The sequence below is a fragment of the Sebastes umbrosus genome, chromosome 14 (genome assembly GCF_015220745.1).
Source record: "Sebastes umbrosus isolate fSebUmb1 chromosome 14, fSebUmb1.pri, whole genome shotgun sequence".
Lineage (NCBI taxonomy): Eukaryota > Metazoa > Chordata > Actinopteri > Perciformes > Sebastidae > Sebastes > Sebastes umbrosus.
This window is the reverse complement of record NC_051282.1, coordinates 6,356,676-6,377,867: the sequence shown is the minus strand read 5'-3', so window position 1 is coordinate 6,377,867 and position 21,192 is coordinate 6,356,676. Positions and strand designations below refer to the sequence as shown.

At 39.0% G+C, this 21,192-nt stretch overlaps 2 protein-coding genes across 4 annotated transcripts; both read right to left on the bottom strand.

The window, feature by feature from the left end:
* Positions 1–1,231: 1,231 nt before the first annotated feature.
* Positions 1,232–20,350, bottom strand: LOC119502333 (GTPase IMAP family member 8-like). Of its 3 annotated transcripts, XM_037793238.1 has the most exons (7): positions 20,126–20,350; positions 19,576–19,673; positions 19,305–19,450; positions 16,702–16,756; positions 5,979–6,062; positions 4,924–4,983; positions 1,232–4,634 (listed from the first exon to the last, which is right to left on the bottom strand). In XM_037793238.1, the coding sequence occupies exons 5-7, from the start codon at positions 5,995–5,997 to the stop codon at positions 2,287–2,289; spliced, it is 2,427 nt and encodes an 808-aa protein (XP_037649166.1). In that variant the 5' UTR covers positions 5,998–6,062; positions 16,702–16,756; positions 19,305–19,450; positions 19,576–19,673; positions 20,126–20,350; the 3' UTR covers positions 1,232–2,286. The 3 variants fall into 3 exon arrangements, with proteins under 3 accessions (XP_037649166.1, XP_037649168.1, XP_037649169.1); XM_037793240.1 differs by lacking the exon at positions 16,702–16,756; XM_037793241.1 differs by lacking the exons at positions 16,702–16,756; positions 19,305–19,450; positions 19,576–19,673; positions 20,126–20,350 and adding exons at positions 8,198–8,343; positions 8,469–9,119.
* Positions 11,326–15,389, bottom strand: LOC119502334 (GTPase IMAP family member 8-like). Its single transcript, XM_037793242.1, has 2 exons — positions 15,333–15,389; positions 11,326–15,055 (listed from the first exon to the last, which is right to left on the bottom strand). Coding segments are annotated over exons 1-2 (2,382 nt in total). The 5' UTR covers positions 15,334–15,389; the 3' UTR covers positions 11,326–12,674.
* Positions 20,351–21,192: the final 842 nt, after the last annotated feature.

Sequence of the window (21,192 nt, the reverse complement as noted above, 5' to 3'; positions counted from 1 at the left end):
ACGCCTCCAACTGGAGGTTTTCCGGGCACGTCCAACTGGTAAGAGGCCCCGGGGTAGACCCAGAACACGCTGGAGGGATTATATATCTGGTCTGGTCTGGGAACGCCTCAGGGAAGAGGAAAACGTAGAGCTGGAAAACGTTGCTGGGGAGAGGGACCTCTGGAATTCCCTGCTTAGCCTGCTAAGATGATAACTTCCTGTTTGGCCTACAAAAATACGTCATCCCTGCAGCACTCTATTGTCCGGAGAATCCACGGCGAACGAGTGGATGTGTTGATGACGTTTTTATCATGTAACTGGCACAAAACCGGAAGAAAACAAACATCTGAGGGTGAAGAAGAACACTCATTTACATGAAAACATCAACGAAAATGCCTCACTGGAGAGACGACAAGATTCAGGAACTTCTGTCAGTAAAGGCCGACGCCAAAACAGACGAATTCAAGGTACAGCATGAGACTCATGGCCTGCCTCCTGCTGTACCCTGGCGCCATCCCTCGCCTAAACCAAACGGAGTAAAGTATTTCCAGTAGGTGAGAATCTCCTGTTTTATGCTACATGTGTGAAAGAGAAACTCCTTGAAAGGGAGTTCATATGAGAAAACAGCTTAAGAGTCTACAGCCATGCTAGTGTCACTGTGAGGCTGTACTCAGGCACAATGGTGCTTTGAGATAAATGCTTAGGCTAGCATGTTGTCACAGTCTGGCTCTAGAACTGTGAAAAAAATGGGAGACACACGGGTATACTGAACAAATAAAGTGATTTATTAACCAGAAGTATGTATAAAGTAATGAGATGACCTAAAACTGCAGCTTTAAGCTCTTACTTGCAGTAACTTGAAGTAGTAGTAACTTAAAATAAACATTTTTTTTGAATTATACAGTGTTTGTTGTTGTTTTAAATAGGCAAAAAAAAATGGTTGAGTTTACCAGATTTTCTTTATCCACACTGTCTGAACATAACTTATATTGTATGTTGTGTGTTATCTTGTTCCATTGAAGCTCTATGATGTTTACACTAAGTGAAATACTCAACACCCAAGACTTGTGTGTTTTTAATGGCTGAATAATGATCAATTGAACAATGTTTGGACAAATGACATGCTTTAATAAAGTTAGATTACACTTACCAAGATTAACAATTTACATTTTCAATTTTCTTATAATAATCTCTTCCAAAAGCTTGGAGGTTGCGACAGACCCAACTTCCAACAAAACTATCACTACACTAAACAGTTAATAGAAACTGTTTTACCAAACAGTGTTTAGTGTAATAAAGTCTCCCTCTGCTGGTACAGTCAGAGTCCTGAAATCATAAAAAACACAACTATCAGGTTATCATATCTGCACTGTGTTCCTGCATGAATATGATTGGACTTTACAAGGCTCAGAGCAATGAATGAACCAATGATTGTGAGGCATACTGCAAACAGCTGATGCCAATCAGCCATATTGTTGCAAATTCAACTCTGCCTGAACTAATGCTATGATTCATTTTTGAATGCTTGAATTGGATGTGAACATTTAAAAAAAAAAAAATGTATATCTGAAATAATGCTTCACATTTACACATCAAGACATTTGATCATAGTATGTACAAAGCAGTAGTTAGTTAAAGGGGAACACAGTTAACATTAGGCCGATAATGTCTCTCAATGTCTGAGATGGAGAAACAGAGACAGGTAACCAAAGAGGAAAGAGGACAGGAGATGGGGAGACAGAGACAGGTGTTCAGAGAGGGGAGAGGACAGGCAGCTGGACTCAGTACCTGTCAGAGGACTCTTTCAGTGCAACTAGCCAGCGCTGCAGTCACTTACTGATCTCCGATTAAGCGTCAGTTTATGAAATGGAGTGTTTTGTTTTTAACATTGTAAAACTCATATTTACATCGGGGACAATACAATACCAGTTTAACTTGGTTGAAAGCTTCACTTCCATTTTAAGAAGCTCAGTGGTTTAAAAGCACATCTGATTTGGAGAAATCACAAGAATCATCAAATCTCACCTTTACCTTTTCAATAGAAATAATACATGTTCAGTGAGTAGTATATAAGATTTACAATTTAAAATCGAGCAATTACATTACAGTTGGCTGAGCAACGTAAAGTAATATAACATGTAATGTAACTACTTCTGCTGTTGAGTAATTAGTAAAGTAATGAACTATGAAGATGTAGACATTCATCTGTAAAGTCCATAAATGTAAACCCTTTATCAGCCTAGCAAGTAGTAAAACTCTTCATGTGTGTTCTTTTGTCTTTGTACTGTCTGTAGTGTGTGTGTATGCCTAACTCAGAAATATATAACATAATAGAAATACTACAAACAACATCAGCCCAACCATACAATATGTCCACTTTTTTCTCTTGCTGTGGTACTCTTCTTGGAGCTTTCTGAAGCTTGTTTTCTCCACTTCCAGACTCTGTTTATCCTCTTGACGCATTCGTTCCCAGGTGTCCTTCCTTTCCTTATCCCAGGCGTCTCGATCTCTCTTCATCTCTTTTCTAACCTGCTCCAGCTTCTTTGCAGCATTTTCTCTTTGCTCTCTTTCTGATTGAACTATTTTCTCCGAAGCTTCCAGTTTTCTTCTCCATTCCTGTCTCATAGTGTCCTCTTGTTTTTTACGCCTTTTTTCCTCTTCCTCCCGTTCTTTCTTTCTCTCCTCACGTTCCTTTTTGATGCATTCGTCTTTCTCCTGCAGCTGTTTTGCTCTCAGTTTTCTCTCCTCCTCTGTGATTTTGCTTTTCTGTGTTTTCAAATCTTCCTGATGTTTTATCTGGAGGTCCTCCTTCTCTTTCAAAATCCTCTCCACTTGTATCTGTGTGTCTCCCTCTCTGTCGTCAAACATCTCTGCGTCGTAGCAGCCGCCATTTTTCTTCACCATGGCCTCAACATTGCCCAGCAGCTCTCTGACTTGTGTGCGGTTTGTGTCATCTTTGTTATTGAAGAGCTGGTATCTTCCTCCACAGTCATTTATGAGTTGTTTGACAAAGCCATCGCAATCTTCGGTATAACTCTCAAATGACTGATCTTCCAGTTCATCTGCTCTGGTGAATATAATGATGATGAAATCTCCAGACTTCTTGCCAAAATATTTCTGGATCAGTTCCACGGAGTCTTTTTCCTCTGGTGTAAAGTTCCCAATCTGCAGCACCAGTAAGAACACATGAGGTCCAGGAGACAACATGCTCATGCATCTTTTAATCTCCTGTTGAATTTCAGAGACAGTCGTATCGAACAAGCCGGGGGTGTTGACGACGACAACAGGCCGTCCATCAATCTCTCCTGTTGCTTTCTCACAAGACTTGTTCGGTGGTTTTGGGGTGATTCTGGGTTTGAAATACTTTTTGCCTAAAATGGTGTTTGCTGTTGAACTCTTGCCGGTACCAGTCTTTCCAATCAGCACCATCTTGAGACACTCTCTGCTGTGTTTCACATCCTGCAGTTCAGCTCTAAGCCTTGAAACCTTCTCCATCTGAGCCTCGGTAAACATCTTCATTGTGAAGCATCTGGATCTTTCACCTCTCATCTCTTCAACAGCATCCAACAGCTTTGGGATCTGCTGTTTGTCCTTGATGTTGAGAACCAGATATCTTCCTCCGCAGCTCTGACAGAGCTCCTGGATGCCATTATTTTTCTTTATTAACTTAACGACATCTGGATCTGTAGGATCTGACTCCACAGTGAACAGAATCATGGTGAAGTCATTGACTGGAGAGCTGAATGTGTTCTGGATGGTCTTTAACTCTCCCTTGTCTTCATCAGTGAGAGGACCCACAGGTAGGACCAGGATGAAGGCATCAGGATCACAGAGGGAGATACACTTGAATGATTCCTCCATCACTTCCTCCTCAGGTTTTCCATACAAGGCAGGAAGCTCCACCAGGGAAACCCGACGTCCACACACCTCTCCCTGATGTTTAACACACTCTGATGAGCTGGAGACTGAATGAAGCTCTGTCTGACCTAAAATGGCCTTGGCTGCTGAAGTCTTCCCTGCTCCTCTCCTCCCACACAGAACCAGCTTTAAAGCTGGTTTGACGTGTCCAGACTTTGGTATCATGATCAAACCTGCATCCCCGTCCTCAAACACATCACAGCTCACACGATCTCCATTGTTCTCCTTTGCAGTTTGACCCAAACGTGTTAACAGCTCTGGAAGTTCAAGGTTCTTCTGGTACAAGTATCTGTATCTACACATTGTCATCATGTCTTTTAAGGGCTGTTCTGGTTTGCCCATGAAACCTGGACTCTCCTCTCTGGGTGTTGATATCAGTATCAATGAACGATCAAATGATTGATCACCGAAGAGTTGAAGGACCTTGCAGAGCTTCAGTTTCTGTTCCTCAGTGAAGTCTTCAGGCTGTAGAACCAGCAGGAACACATGAGGTGCAGAATCACAGAGACCCAGACAGCTTTCTACATCTTCTGTCAGTTGTTCTAGGGGGATGCCAGGAAGCAGCAGATCTGGAGTGTTGATGAGACATATTTCTTTGTCCTTCAACTGTCTACTGACTCCCAGACAGATGTCTAGTTCTTTCTCAGTCTCGAACAAAGCCCCTCCCAGTATTAACTTCACCACTGAACTCCTCTCAGACCAGCTGTTCCCCAGCAGAACAACCGCCAGCCCAGACACTGAAAAGAAAAACACTGAATTAGAAAACCTGCTCTTCAACTAAAGACTTCAAACAAAGTGAATACAATAAAATAGTTTTTATGACCAATGAGGAAGTCCCTGCTTTATTAAGGTGCACTTGAATGTGGATTGTGTCAGCTGTGTTATCATCTTGAAACTTGCAAAATCACCAGTGAGCTTTCAAATATTCACATAAATAAAATTGCACCCACCACCCACAACCACTGTTCACCATTCTATATGTTAATATACAGAAGGATAATTCTGACTCAGTGCAGTTTAACCTACTGTGAGGTGGCAGCCATGGGAAGCTGCTGGTCCGCCTCACAGGTTGCAGATCATCCGACGCTGTAAGAATACAGAGCATTGATTCATTCACACGTAATCTTTAATTAAAGCTGAAGTAGGTGAGATTGGAGCAAGTATGATTAAAAAAGTTATTTTTATAAAACGGTCGCTATATCGTGACAGTAGTACATGAAACAGGTAACCTGAAAAAAAATCATGTGCCTCTGTGTCCTCCGGTGCTCCTAACGGCATCTGCAAGTTTTCACATACTGGAGGAAAACAAGCAGTAAGAGCTGATCTGTGGTCTGCTTTTCAGCTGCTGTCTATGAGAGCCGGCTGTCAATCACTCGCAAACTCCGACCAAACGGTCAAAGTAGGCAACACTGATCAAATATGAATCAATATTATGTTACTGTAATGCCTATTTCTCGCCTCAAATGTTTTCAGAATCATCTTGTAGTGTACTGTTTAGCTGTAAAATGAGAAAGTTTGTGAAATTGTAAAATCTGATGAAGGATTGCCAAGTTCCGGTCACATAACTGGAGCACAGCCAATAGGAACGCTCTCTCTCTGAAATGACCTGTGATTGGTCAAAGTCTCCAGTCACGGTCTAGATTTTCTAAAGCCTGAAAACAGAGCCATGAGGAGGAGCAGAAGTCTAGTTTTCTCTCAGAACACTTGAATTACAATATGCTGAAAGGTTTTTATGGAATTTTTGCCCAATGATGCCAAAAATATACTGCCTACTGCCACTTTAAAGGGTGTTATTCACTGTTTCCTGATATTATATTGCGAATGAACTGTTAGCAAACTCTTGAAAATGACTCATGTTGTGTAATCCATCCCAGTGAACAACAATTCCACAGTAATATTACTATAGTAACGATGCTTATAATAATATATTCCACACTATATTTATCAGCAGATGTGGATATGGAGCTCTGGAAATCAAATGACTTTTAGTGCAGGAATAAGAAAGATGATGCAGATTTTTTATGCAGATGCTGAGAGCAGACAGTGTGTTATCCGGACTAATAAAGTCTGACTGAACTCACCTGTTGCTGCAGTCGCCATGATATCACTCAGATGGTAACATCAGAAACTAATTTAACTGGAAACCAACTGCTGGGTTTGGGAACCTAAAGAGAGGATAGGATAACATTTTCAATGGTCTTGTTTGTTAACTTATCTTACCTCATCTGCTGCTGCCTCATATTACATCAGTAAACCTCCCTATACACACACACACACGCACGCGCGCGCGTGTCTGTGTGTGCGTGTACAGGGAGGGAAAAATGTGCTTATCGGGTGTGATGCAGGCCATTGTTATTCCTCACTCGACTCGAGCACCACAAATTCTGCTTTATGTAAGTGTTCACATACATTCATTAGTCCACACATACCTACCTCTGTAAGCACACACACACACACACACACACACACGCACGCATTTCTATGGAGCTATACGGGACTCCCATTCAGTGATGAGACAGACAAACGGGGCTAGAATTGGTATTGGCGATCCTTTCTTAACTGTGGTCTGCTGTATTTTGTCCACCTCAACCATATCTGATTTTATATTAATAGATTTAAGATGCTAATAGATGATTTTGGTGTTAAAAGGGTTCAAAAGAAAATAGAAACTGTCATTCCTCAGTTAACAAAAAATGTAACCTATAGGGTACTTCATCTGGAGTCTTTCCTTTCAAGTGTCTGAGAGGATAAACTGTCATGAAAATGCCATATATATACTGTATATATATTTTAACCCTCAGATCCTAACATAAAAGAAAGTGGACATGAGTAAACCTTACGTTCCACTTCAATTTCTGAATTAGAATCCAGCCAACAGCCTACAATCCATGTAGATTTAATGAGAACTGTTTTCAGCTTCTATTAGCCAAAAAGGCAGAATGGCTATAATTTTAGCAGTTAAATAATAATGTGGCCCACCAATGCAATCTGGATAATAATATAGATAGATAAAGTCCTGTAGCTACAATCTAAAATGTAAACAAGATTTATTTTTGTCAACTAAGGCCTGTACAGACTTGTGAAAAATTCTACATTTAATTACAATATAGTTTAACAAAATGTTTTTGTTCGCAAAGGCATTTCAGACAAAAACCTAATTATCTAATTCTGCAGCACTATGGTTTGTAAAAAAACTCACATGGTTTATAGACTTCATTGCACTGTATATAAAGTAAAAATATATATATTTGGGTATAATCATTGTGTTTGAAGCCGAGTGCACTTTAAAAAGCATTTGATCTTAACAATCTTCCCTGCATAAAAAAGTGTTATATGGAATGGTATTTGGTTGTACTCTGATTTGTAGCAGTAAAAGTGGTGAAAGATAGTGGTAAAAAGTTAATGTTTTATCAATGGTGATAAAACTTGTAGTTGTAATGATTAGCTTCCTTGTTCACCTTCAGTCTGAACTTCAGATTTTACAGTCATTTATGCATTTATAGACAAATGAAGGCACATTTCTCAGTATCAGTATATACGTATTAGTCATTGTAGCAATCTTCATAGCATTGGGCTTGTTTTTTTATTTTTTTTTAGAATTCACCAAAAACCTCAAAACTATTTTTCAAACAATTAATTTCCATGTCATTATTTACCTGAGGTCCAAAACCTGTAGCTACAATGTAAAATGTAAACAAGATTTATTTTTGTCAAACAGACAAGGCCTGTACAGACTTGTGACAAATTCTACATTTAATTTTCCATGAGTTCATAATTAGAATATAATTTAACAAAATGTTTGTGTTCTCAAAGGCATTTCAGACAAAAGCCTAATTACCTAATTCTGCAGCACTATTGTATGTAAAAAAAAAACTCACATGGTTTATAGACTTCATTACACTGTATATAAAGTAAAAAAATATATATTTGGGTATAACCATTGAGTTTGAAGCTGAATGCACTTTAAAAAGCATGTGATCTTAACAGTCTTCCCTGCATAAAAAAGTGTTATATGATAGCTTGTACTCTTATTCGCAGCAGTAATAGTGGTGAGAGACAGTGGTAAAAAGTTAATGTTTTATCAATGGTGGTAAAACTTGTCTTCAGTCTGAACTTCAGACTCTACAGTCGTCTGATCATTTATAGACAAACGAAGGCATCAGTAGATTTCTCAGTATCAGTATATATAAGTCATTGTAGCAAACTTCATAGTATTGGGCTTGTTTTCTTTTTTTTTTAAGAATTCACCAAAAACCTCAAAACAATCTTTCAAACAGTTCATTTCCGTGTCATTACTTACCTGAGGTGGCTATTACTGTTGTCGTGATTGATGGTCTCCCATCATGGATTTTGAAAGTATATTGCGAGAAAGAGCATATTCTTTTCAGCTCAGTCGATGTGGTTACTTTTGGTAAACACTGATTCTGGTCCAGCTAATCACCAGTCCTGAATAGTCAGCATACACATAAGGATTAGAAACAATCCGTTTTTACTCAAGCCGAGAACTTTGTCTCTCTTACAATTATACATGTTTATTTGATTGAATTTATATTTCAGATGTGACTACTCACCAGGTGAGATCCTCTTTGCTTCTGTCAGTGAAATTATAAACTCTGCACTGACGTCGAACTCACCTGAGACAACCTCTCCTCTTAGAGTGGGCAGGGCACTGCAAACACACCATATCAGTTCAAAGAGCTAAGTTAATGTTTAACATCCTCTTAAGTTATAAACCAGGGAAGTCTGATACAGATTAAGACAGTAGGCTATTCTCCTTCACCTTCATGTTGCAAACTTCTATCATACGTCTATATGGTCTTCTGGAGGTATTAAATCTGTCAACAAGACATGATAATCATTTAAATCAGGGATGTCCCGACCCCAAAGTTTTGGGGCCCTGGTCCCAAATAAAGTCCCATAATATTGGGTTTCTACCAATGTCGACCTGATACTTATACATACCTAAATAACACAGCTACCCAGTACACACTTAAGTTGGTGCAACCAGTCCAACTGTGTGATTGAAAGTTGAATAACTCTGCAGCATCACAGCTTTATGTTTTAATAAATTTTTTACCACAGTGAGAATTCAAAAAAGAAACTGTTGTACACAACTGTTTAACAGCCCCTTGCCTGAAAACAATTCTACCAATAGCAGTAAGCAACATCTCATCTCACCGCGGACGGCCAGCAGCTCCCGCACCTCGGAGTCTCGCCACACATCCACACACGTATCTCTCTGCTCGAAGAAGGAAGAAGGAGGGGTCATGTGTCATCAACGCGTCATCAGTCACTCTGTGTTATACCCTGTGATCTTAATGCTCAGGCTGATCGTAATCCTTAAAACAATTCCTGAATCCCGATCATGATCCAGATCGCCACCAAAATCTAATGGCTCGTTCATTGTGCTACACTCCGCCCCTCCAAAAGATTTAATTCAAATCCATCATGAACTTTTGGAGTAATCCTGCTAACAGACAGACAGACAGACAGACAAACAAACAATCCAACAAACCAACGCTGGTCAAAACCTCCTTCCTAGGCCAAAACAGTTATCTGTGCATTACATAGAAGTCAATGTAGCAAGTTATTTTTGTGGTAATTTGTATATTTTGGTCACTTTATCCAAGTACACTGCACCAAAACACCTCCCAGGCGCTGCAGTGTTATACACTATTTTTTGTGTTACAGCTGTTGCAGCTCCCTTCTAATGCATAATCTGTAAATGAGGAGTGTTTTCAACTAATACTTCTGCAGGCTGCAGTGTCTCCTCTGGAGGGAGCTTTAGGGGCGATTAAATGTAGTTACACCAGGCAGGTTTTGTGCCCGACGCTGACTTTCATTGACTTAACGGCCACAGGTGTCGCTGTTAACAAGCATTTCTGATTCTTACAAACAGTCCCTTTAAGGTACATTTTGAACAGATAAAACATGTGATTAATTTGCGATTAATTGTGATTAACTACGGACAATCTTGCGATTAATCACGATTAAATATTTAATCAATTGACAGCCCTAACCGGGAGATAAAATATAGTTAAAAAAATATAGAAAATAGCCAAAGAGGGTTGACAAAACCCAGCAACACATTAAATATTCATAGTAGAAAGTTTTAAAGGGGACATAAAATTCGGGCTGCAGTAGTCCAGGTGGGAAAAAATAAAAGCATGTATGACCTTATGTAAATCAAAAGGAGACAGAAAAGATCAGATTTTAGAGACTTTTTTGAGCTGAAAGAACAACTTTGGGGTTGCGGTTATTTTTGGAAATGATGTCTTAAAATCTTGTCTTTTTTACTTTACTTTCTGGTAGTTTGTCACTTGTTCTACAACACTGAGCGCCTTGTTTTATTTTCTTGATGACTTCTATGTAAGCGGGAACTTCCGGTGCTGAGAAATAAAGCACGCTCTTTTCCTCATGGAGTTGAAAGTTTACAATCTGATGTCCCTCTGGGACTCAGTTAATGCTGGATGTCTGGACATATCTGCAGAGGATCACAAGGGATGGATCAGGCACCTAAAAGATTCGTTCTCAGGTGTGTTGTAAGAGAGGACATATTGTATAATGTGAGGCCAAACACACGCAAGACAGGGTTGACTTGCACTGTTGTATTTCTATATTAGTGTTTTTCAGATTATTGTGTAATGAGTGACAACCAGTGGTGAACGTCCGGCTCTGAGAAGTGAAGTCAGTAAACTTTTATTCTTTCTTACAGCCAGCAGGGGGCGACTCCTCTGGTTGTATAGAAGTCTATGAGGAAATGAGCCTTTACTTCTGACTTGATTTATTACCTCAGTAAACATTGTAAACATGAGTTTATGGTCTCAATCGCTAGTTTCAAGTCTTCTTCAATACAGCATGATGTTCATTTAGTAAATTATGGTCCCATTTAGAGTCAAATAGACCATAAAGCAGTGGATGCTTTAGGGCGTGGCTACCTTGTGATTGACATGTCACTACCATGGCGGTTTCCGGTCTGGGAGTTGTCCGTGTTTTCGTCTTACAACTTTAACCCTTTCACAGTGTGTTTTCACTTCATCAAAGTTAGTGTATATGAGTAATGAGATGATCTAAAACTGCAGTTTTTTGGGAGATTACATGAACCTGATAGCAGGTGGGGGCTTGTTGTTTCTCATCTGAATTTCTTTGAACTTGTGCTGGCAGCTTTAAGCTCTTACTTGCAGTAACTTGAAGTAGCACTAACTTGAAATAAACATCTTTTTGAATTATACAGTATTTGTTGTTGTTTTAAATAGGCAAAAACAAAATGGTTCAGTTTACCAGATTTTCTTTATCCAACATAACTTATATTGTATGTTGAATGTTATCTTGTTCCATTGAAGCTCTATGATGTTTACACTGAGTGAAATACTCAACACCCAAGAATTGTGTGTTTTTAATGGCTGAATAATGATCAATTGAACAATGTTTGGACAAAAGACATGCTTTAATAAAGTTAGATTACACTTACCAAGATTAACAATTTACATTTTCAATTTTCTGATATTAATTTCTTCCAAAAGCGTGGAGGTTGTGACAGACCCAACTTCCAACAAAACTATCTAGCACTCAACAGATAATAGAAACTGTTTTACCAAACAGTGTTTAGTATAATAAAGTCTCCCTCTGCTGGTACAGTCAGAGTCCTGAAATCATAAAAAACACAACTATCAGGTTATCATATCCGCACTGTACTCCTGCATGAATATGATTGGACTTTACAAGGCTCAGAGCAATGAATAAACCAATGATTGTGAGTCATACTGCAAACAGCTGATGCCAATCAGCCATACAATCGCAAATTCAGCTCTGCTGAACTAACGCTTTGATTCATTTTTGAATGCTTGAATTGGATGTGAACATTTAAAAAAAAAAAATGTATATCTGAAATAATTGCTTCACATTTACACATCGAGACATTTGATCATAGTATGTACAAAGCAGTAGTTAGTTAAAGGAGAACACAGTTAACATTAGGCCGATAATGTCTCTCAATGTCTGAGATGGAGAAACCGAGACAGGGGATCAGAGAGGGGAGAGGACAGGCAGCTGGACTCAGTACCTGTCGGAGGACTCTTTCAGTGTCACTAGTCAGCGCTGCAGTAACTTACTGATCTCCGATTCAGCGTCAGTTTATGAAATGGAGTGTTTTGTCCTTCTTTTTAACATTGTAAAACTCATATTTACATCCGGGAAAAATACAATACCAGCTTAACTTGGTTGGAAGCTTCACTTCCATTTTAAGAAGCTCAGTAGTTTAAAAGGACAGCTGATTTGGAGAAATCACAAGAATCATCAAATACTTTTCTAAACCTTTACATTTTCAATAGAAATAATACATGTTCAGTGAGTAGTGTACGAGATTCCAATTTCCAAAAATCCAAAAATCAAGCAATTACATTACAGTTGGCTGAGTAACGTAAAGCAATATAACATGTTATGTAACTACTTCTGCTGTTGAGTAATTAGTAAAGTAATGAACTTACTTTTTCAATAATAAAGTAATGATTAATTGATTACATTTTCAAGTAACTTGCTAAACACTGCTCTTAAGCTTTGGAAATTAGATTTTAGACCAACTCTTTCTAATGTGTCTGTGTCCTGATGTGTTTTTGAATTGGTTTACAGCTTCACTTCCAGTCACGATTGTGAACTGAAGATGTAGACATTCATCTGTAAAGTCCATAAATGTAAACCCTTTATCAGCCTAGCAAGTAGTAAAACTCTTTATGTGTGTTCTTTTGTCTTTGTGCTGTCTGTAGTGTGTGTGTGTATGCCTAACGCAGAAACATATAACATAATAGAAATAATACCAACAACAGCAGCCCAACCACACAACATGTCAACCTTATTCTGTTGCTGTGGTACTCTTCTTGGAGCTTTCTGAAGCTTGTTTTCCCCTTTTCCAGACGCTGTTTATCCTCTTGACGTATTCGTTCCCAGGTGTCCTTTCTTTCCTTATCCCAGGCATCTTGCTTTCTCTCTATCTCTTTTCTAACCTGCTCCAACTTCTTTGCAGCATTTTCTTTTTCTGATTGAACTATTTTCTCCAAAGCTTCCAGTGTTCTTCTCGATTCCTGTCGCATAGTGTCGTCTTGTTTTTTCCGTCTTCTTTCCTCTTCCTCCCGTTCTTTCTTTCTCTCCTCACACTGCTTTTTGATGCATTCGTCTTTCTCCTGCAGCTGTTTTGCGCTCAGTTTTCTCTCCTCTTCTGTGATTTGGCTTCTCAGTGTTTTCAAATCTTCCTGATGTTTTCCCTGGAGGTCCTCTTCCTTCTCTTTCAAACTCCTCTCCACTTGTATCTGTGTGTCTCCCTCTATGTCGTCAAACATCTCTGCGTCGTAGCAGCCGCCATTTTTCTTCACCATGGCCTCAACATTGAGCAGCAGCTCTCTGACTTGAGTGCGGTTTGTGTCATCTTTGTTATTGAAGACCTGGTATCTTCCTCCACAGTCATTAATGAGTTGTTTGACAAAGCCATCGCAATCTTTGATATAACTCTCAAATGGCTGATCTTCCAGTTCATCTGCTCCGGTGAATATAATGATGATGAAATCTCCAGACTTCTTGCCAAAATATTTCTGGATCAGTTCCACGGAGTCTTTTTCCTCTGGTGTAAAGTTCCCAATCTGCAGCACCAGTAAGAACACATGAGGTCCAGGAGACAACATGCTCATGCATCTTTTAATCTCCTGTTGAATTTTAGAGACAGTCGTGTTGAACAAGCTGTGGGTGTTGACGACAACAACAGGCCGTCCATCAATCTCTCCTGTTGCTTTCTCACAAGACTTGTTCGCCGGCTTCGGGGTGACTGGTTTGAAATGCTTTTTGCCTAAAATGGTGTTTGCTGTTGAACTCTTGCCGGTACCAGTCTTTCCAATCAGCACCATCTTGAGACACTCTCTGCTCTGATTTTCATCAGCTCCTCCCATCTCACTTCTCTGTTTCACATCCTGCAGTTCAGCTCTAAGCCTTGAAACCTTCTCCTTCTGAGCTGTGGTAAACATCTTCATTGTGAAGCATCTAGATCTTTCACCTCTCATCTTTTCAACAGCATCCAACAGCTCTGGAATCTGCTGTTTGTCCTTGATGTTGAGAACCAGATATCTTCCTCCACAGCTCTGACAGAGCTCCTGGATGCCATTATTTTTGTTTATAAACTGAACAACATCTGGATCTGTAGGATCTGTCTCCACAGTGAACAGAATCATGGTGAAGTCATTGACTGGAGAGCTGAATGTGTTCTGGATGGTCTTTAACTCTCCCTTGTCTTCATCAGTGAGAGGACCCACAGGTAGGACCAGGATGAAGGCATGGACGCCCTCAGGATCACAGAGGGAGATACACCTGAATGATTCCTCCATCGCTGCCTCCTCAGGTTTTCCATACAAGGCAGGAAGCTCCACCAGGGAAACCCGACGTCCACACACCTCTCCCTGATGTTTAACACACTCTGATGAGCTGGAGACTGACTGAAGCTCTGTCTGACCTAAAATGGCCTTGACTGCTGAAGTCTTCCCTGCTCCTCTCCTCCCACACAGAACCAACTTCAAAGATGGTTTGACGTGTCCAGACTTTAGTGTCATGATCAAACCTGCATTCCCATCCTCAAACACATCACTGCTCACACGATCTCCACTGTTCTCCTTTGCAGTTTGACCCAAACGTGTGAACAGCTCTGGAGGTTCAAGGTTCTTCTGGTACAAGTATCTGTATCTACACATTGTCATCATGTCTTTTAAGGGCTGGTCTGGTTTGTCCATGAAAGTTGGACTCTCCTCTCTGGGTGTTGATATCAGTATCAATGAACGATCAAACGATTGATCACCGAAGAGTTGAAGGACTCTACAGAGCTTAAGTTTGTGTTCCTCAGTGAAGTCTTCAGGCTGTAGAACCAGCAGGAACACGTGAGGTCCAGGATCAGAGAGATTCACACAGTTTTCTACAGGCTTTGTCAGTTGTTCTAGGGGGATGTCAGGAAACAGCAGATCTGGAGTATTGATGACAACTATTTCTTTCTCCTTCAACTGTCTACTGACTCTCTGAGAGCAGTCTGGTTCTTTCTCAGTATTGAACACAGTCTCTCCCAGTATGAAGTTCCCCACTGAACTCCTCTCAGACCAGCTGCTCCCCAGCAGAACAACCCTCAGCCCAGACACTGAAAAGAAAAACACTGAATTAGAAAACCTGCTCTTCAACTAAAGACTTCAAACAAAATGAATACAATAAAATAGTTTTTATGATCAATGAGGAAGTTCATGCTTTATTAAGGTGCACTTGTGGGATTGTGTCAGCTGTGTTGTCATCTTGAAACTTGCAAAATCACCAGTGAGCTTGCAAATATTCACATAAATAAAATTACGCCCACCACCCACTACCACATCTACATGTTAATATACAGAAGAATAATTCTGACTCAGTGCAGTTTAACCTACTGTAAGGTGGCAGCAATGTGAAGCTGCCGGTCCGCTTCACAGGTTGCAGATCATCGAACGCTGTAAGAATACAGAACATTGATTCATTCACATGTAATCTTTAATTAAAGCTGAAGTAGGCGAGATTGGAGCAAGTATGATTAAAAGAAGTTATTTTCATAAAACGGTCGCTATATCGTGACAGTAGTATATGAAACAGGTGACCTGAAAAAAATCATGTGCCTCTGTGTCCTCTGGTGCTCCTAACAGCATCTGCAAGATTTCACATACCGGAGGAAAACAAGCAGTAAGAGCTGATCTGAGGTCTGCTGTCCAGCTGCTGTCTATAAGAGCCGGCTGTCAATCACTCGCAAACTCCGACCAAACGGTCAAACTAGGCAGCGCTGATCAAATATGAATCAATATTATGTTACGTAAATGCCTATTTCTCGTCTCACATGTTTTCAGAATCATCTTGTAGTGCACGGTTTAGATGTAAAATGAGAAAGTTTGTGACGCCGCCACCATTGTAAAATCTGGTGAAGGAACGCCAAATTCCGGTCACATAACTGGAGCACATCCAATAGGAACGCTCTCTCAATGAAATGACTTGTGATTGGTCAAAGTCTCCAGTCACAGGCTAGATTGTCTAAAGCCTGAAAACAGAGCCATGAGGAGGAGAAGAAGTCTAGTTTTCGCTCAGAACACTTGAATTACAATATGCTGAAAGTTTATTATGGAATTTTTGCCCAATGATGCCAAAAATATACTGCCTACTGCCACTTTAAAGGGTGTTATTCACTGTTTCCTGATATTATATTGTGAATGAACTGTTAGCAAACTCTTGAAAATGACTCATGTTGTGTAATCCATTCCAGTGAACAACAATTCCACAGGAATATTACTATAGTAACGATGCTTATAATAATACATTCAAAACTACATTTATCAGCAGATGTAAATATGGAGCTCTGGAAAGTAAATGTTCTTTAGTGCAGGAACAAGAAAGAGGATGCAGATTTTTTATGCAGACAGTGTGTTATCTGGACTAATAAAGTCTGAGTGAACTCACCTGTTGCTGCAGTCGTCATGATATCACTCAGCTGGTAACATCAGAAACTAATTCAACTGGAAACCAACTGCTGGGTTTGGGAACCTAAAGAGAGGATAGGATAACATTTTCAATGGTCTTGTTTGTTAACTTATCTTACTTCGTCTGCTGCTGCCTCATATTACATCAGTAAACCTCCCTATACACACACACACGCACGCGCGTGAAACCAGACCACACATTTGCCAAACAACCACATAGTCTTCATCCTTGCAGTCTTTTCTCTGGTTAAAAACTGAAAAAATACTCTTTGAAAACACAATGAAATATAAATCTGACCTTTATTTTGCTTGTCGAAGTTTTTTTTCGAAGGAGGTGAAGTAGATGCCACACGCTAAAAATAGAGTCAGACAAGCCACACAAAAATGAGATTTATGTGTTATTGGACGTCTTACAAGTATAAAGGCTTTAGGGACTAAGTGATTGGTTTGACAAATGTTCACCTGGTTAACTTCCCCACCTCCAGTAAAGAGCAGCACAGAGATGCTTCCCAGAGCATTTCTATGGAGCCATACGAGACTCCCACTCAGTGATGAGTCAGACAAACGGGGCTAGAATTGGTCTGCTGTATTTTGTCCACCTCAACCATATCTGATTTTACACTAATAGATTCAGGATGCTAATAGATGGTTTTGGTGTTAAAAGGGTTCAAAAGAAAAAAGAAAATGTCATTCTTCACTAACCTATAGGCTACTTCATCTGGAGTCTGTCCTTTAAAGTGTCTGAGAGAATAAACTGTCATGAAAATGCCAAATAGTATATACTGTGTATATATTTTAACCCTCAGATCCTAACATAAAAGAAAGGGGACATGAGTAAACCTTACGTTCCACTTAATTTTCTGAATTAGAATCCAGCCAACAGCCTACAATCCATGTAGATTTAATGAGAACTGTTTTCAGCTTTTATTAGCCAAAAAGGCAGAATGGCTAGAATTTTAGCAATTAAATAATAATGTGGCCCACCAATGCAATCTGGATAATAATATAGATAGATAAAGTCCTGTAGCTACAATCTAAAATGTAAACAATATTTATTTTTGTTAAATAGACAAGGCCTGTACAGACTTGTGAAAAATTCTACATTTAATTACAATATAATTTAACAAAATGTTTGCGTTCGCAAAGGCATTTCAGACAAAAACCTAATTATCTCATTCTGCAGCACTATGGTATGTAAAAAAAACTCACATGGTTTATAGACTTCATTGCACTGTATATAAAGTAAAAAAATATATATTTGGGTATAATCATTGAGTTTGAAGCTGAGTGCGCTTTAAAAAGCATTCAATCTTAACAATCTTCCCGGCATAAAAAACTGTTATATGGTATGGTATATGGTTGTACTCTTATTCGTAGCAGTAAAAGTGGTGAAAGAAAGTGGTAAAAGGTTAATGTCTTATCAATGGTAGTTGTAATGATTAACTTCCTTGTTCACCTTCAGTCTGAACTTCAGACTTTATAGTAATCTGTGCATTTATAGACAAATGAAGGCAAATTTCTCAGTATCAGTATATATAAGTCATTGTAGCAATCTTCATAGCATTGGGCTTGTTTTTTTTGTTTTTTTTAGAATTCACCAGAAACCTCAAAACAATTTTTCAAACAATTAATTTCCATGTCATTATTTACCTGAGGTCCAAACCTGTAGCTACAATGTAAAATGTAAATGTCAAACAGACAAGGCCTGTACAGACTTGTAACAAATTCTACATTTAATTTTCCATGAGTTCATAATTAGAATATAATTTAACAAAATGTTTGTGTTCTCAAAGGCATTTCAGACAAAAACCTAATTATCTAATTCTGAAGCACTATTGTATGTAAAAAAAACAAAAACACATGGTTTATAGACTTCATTGCACTGTATATAAATTCAAAAAAATATATTTGGGTATAACCATTGAGTTTGAAGCTGAATGCACTTTAAAAAGCATGTGATCTTAACAGTCTTCCCTGCATAAAAAAGTGTTATATGATAGCTTGTACTCTTATTCGTAGCAGTAATAGTGGTGAGAGACAGTGGTAAAAAGTTAATGTTTTATCAATGGTGGTAAAACTTGTCTTCAGTCTGAACTTTAGACTCTACAGTCGTCTGTGCATTTATAGACAAACGATGGCATCAATAGATTTCTCAGTATCAGTATATATAACACATTGTAGCAAACTTCATAGCATTGGGTTTGTTTTTTTGGGGGGGGTTTCACCAAAAACCTCAAAACTATTTTTCAAACAATTCATTTCCATGTCATTATTTACCCGAGGTCCAAAACCTGTAGCTACACTGTAAAATGTAAATGTCAAACAGACAAGGCCTGTACAGACTTGTGACAAATTCTACATTTAATATTCCATGAGTTCATAATTAGAATATAATTTAACAAAATGTTTGTGTTCTCAGAGGCATTTCAGACAAAAACCTAATTATCTCATTCTGCAGCACCATTGTATGTAAAAAAAAAACTCACATGGTTTATAGACTTCATTGCACTGTATATAAAGTAAAAAATATATATTTAGGTATAACCATTGAGTTTGAAGCTGAGTGCTGAAAGCATGTGATCTTAACAATCTTCCCTGCATAAGGAAATGTTATATGATAGCTTGTACTCTTATTCGCAGCAGTAATAGTGGTGAGAGACAGTGGTAAAAAGTTAATGTTTTATCAATGGTGGTAAAACTTGTCTTCAGTCTGAACTTCAGACTCTACAGTCGTCTGAGCATTTGTAGACAAACGAAGGCATCAATAGATTTCTCAGTATCAGTATATATAAGTCATTGTAGCAAACTTCATAGCATTGGGCTTGTTTTCTTTTTTTTTTAGAATTCACCAAAAACCTCAAAACAATTTTTCAAACAGTTCATTTCCATGTCATTACTTACCTGAGGTGGCTGTTACTGTTATCCTGATAGACGGTCTCCCATCATGGATTTTGAAAGTATATTGCGAGAAAGAGCATATTCTTTCCAGCTCAGTTGATGTGGTTACTTTTGGTAAACACTGATTCTGGTCCAGCTAATCACCAGTCCTGAATAGTCAGCATACACATGAGGATTAGAAACAATCCGTTTTTACTCAAGCCGAGAACTTTGTCTCTCTTACAATTATACACGTTTGTTTGTTTGAATTTATATTTCAGATGTGACTACTCACCAGGTGAGATCCTCTTTGCTTCCATCAGTGAAATGACAAAATCCCCACTGACGTCAAACTCACCTGAGACAACCTCTCCTCTTAGAGTGGGCAGGGCACTAACATACGATGTCAGTTCAAAGTGCTAAGTTAATGTTTAATATCCTCTAAAGTTATAAACCAGGGAAGCCTGATACAGATACAGACAGTACGCTATTTTCCTTCATCTTCATGAAGACGTGATAATCATTTAAATTGGGGATGTCCCGATGCCAAATTTTTTTTTGCCCCGGTCCCAAATAAAGTCCCATAATATTGGGTTTCTACCAATGCCGACCTGATACGTGTACATACCTAAATAACAAAGCTACCCAGTACACACTTAAGTTGGTGCAAGCAGTCCAACTGTGTGATTGAAAGTTGAATAACTCTGCAGCATCACAGCTTTATGTTTTAATACATTTTTTACCACAGTGAGAATTCAAAAAAAGAAACTGTTATACACAACTGCTTAACAGCCCCTTGCCTGAAAACAATTCTACCTATAGCAGTAAGCAACATCTCATCTCACCGCGGACGGCCAGCAGCTCCCGCACCTCGGAGTCTCGCCACACATCCACACACGTATTTCTCTGCTCAAAGAAGGAGAAAGAAGAAGGGGTCATGCGTCATCAATGCATCATCGGTCACTCTGCGCATGTGTTATACCCTGTGGTCTTAATGCTCAGGCTGATCGTAATCCTTAAAGAAATTCCTGAATCCCGATCATGATCCAGATCGCCACCAAAATCTAATGGCTCGTTCATTGTGCTACACCCTACCCCTCCAAAAGATTTAATTCAAATCCATCATGAACTTTTGGAGTAATCCTGCTAACAGACAGACAGACAAACAAACCAACAAACCAACAAACCAACGCCTGTGAAAACATAACCTTCTTCCTAGGCCAAAACAGTTATCTGTGCATTACATAGAAGTCAATGTAGCAAGTTATTTTTGTGGTATTTTGTATATTTTGGTCACTTTATCCAAGTACACTGCACCAAAACACCTCCCAGGCGCTGTAGTGCTATACACTATTTCTTGTGCAGTACTATTGCAGCTCCATTCTAATGCATAATCTGTAAATGAGGAGTGTTTTCAACTAATACTTCTGCAGGCTGCAGTGTCTCCTCTGGAGAGAGCTTCAGAGGCGATTAAATGTAGTTACACCAGGCAGGTTTTGTGCCCGACGCTGACTTTCGTTGACTTAACGGCCACAGCTGTTAACAAGCATTTCTGATTCTTACAAACAGTCCCTTTAAGGTACATTTTGAACAGATAAAACATGTGATTAATTTGCGATTAATCGTGATTAACTACGGACAATCTTGCGATTAATCACGATTAAATATTTAATCAATTGACAGCCCTAACCGGGAGATAAAATATAGTTAAAAAAATATAGAAAATAGCCAGAGAGGGTTGACAAAACCCAGCAACATATTAAATATTCATAGTAGAAAGTTTTAAAGGGGACATAAAATTCGGGCTGCAGTAGTCCAGGTGGGAAAAAATAAAAGCATGTATGACCTTATGTAAATCAAAAGGAGACAGAAAAGATCAGATTTTAGAGACTTTTTTGAGCTGAAAGAACAA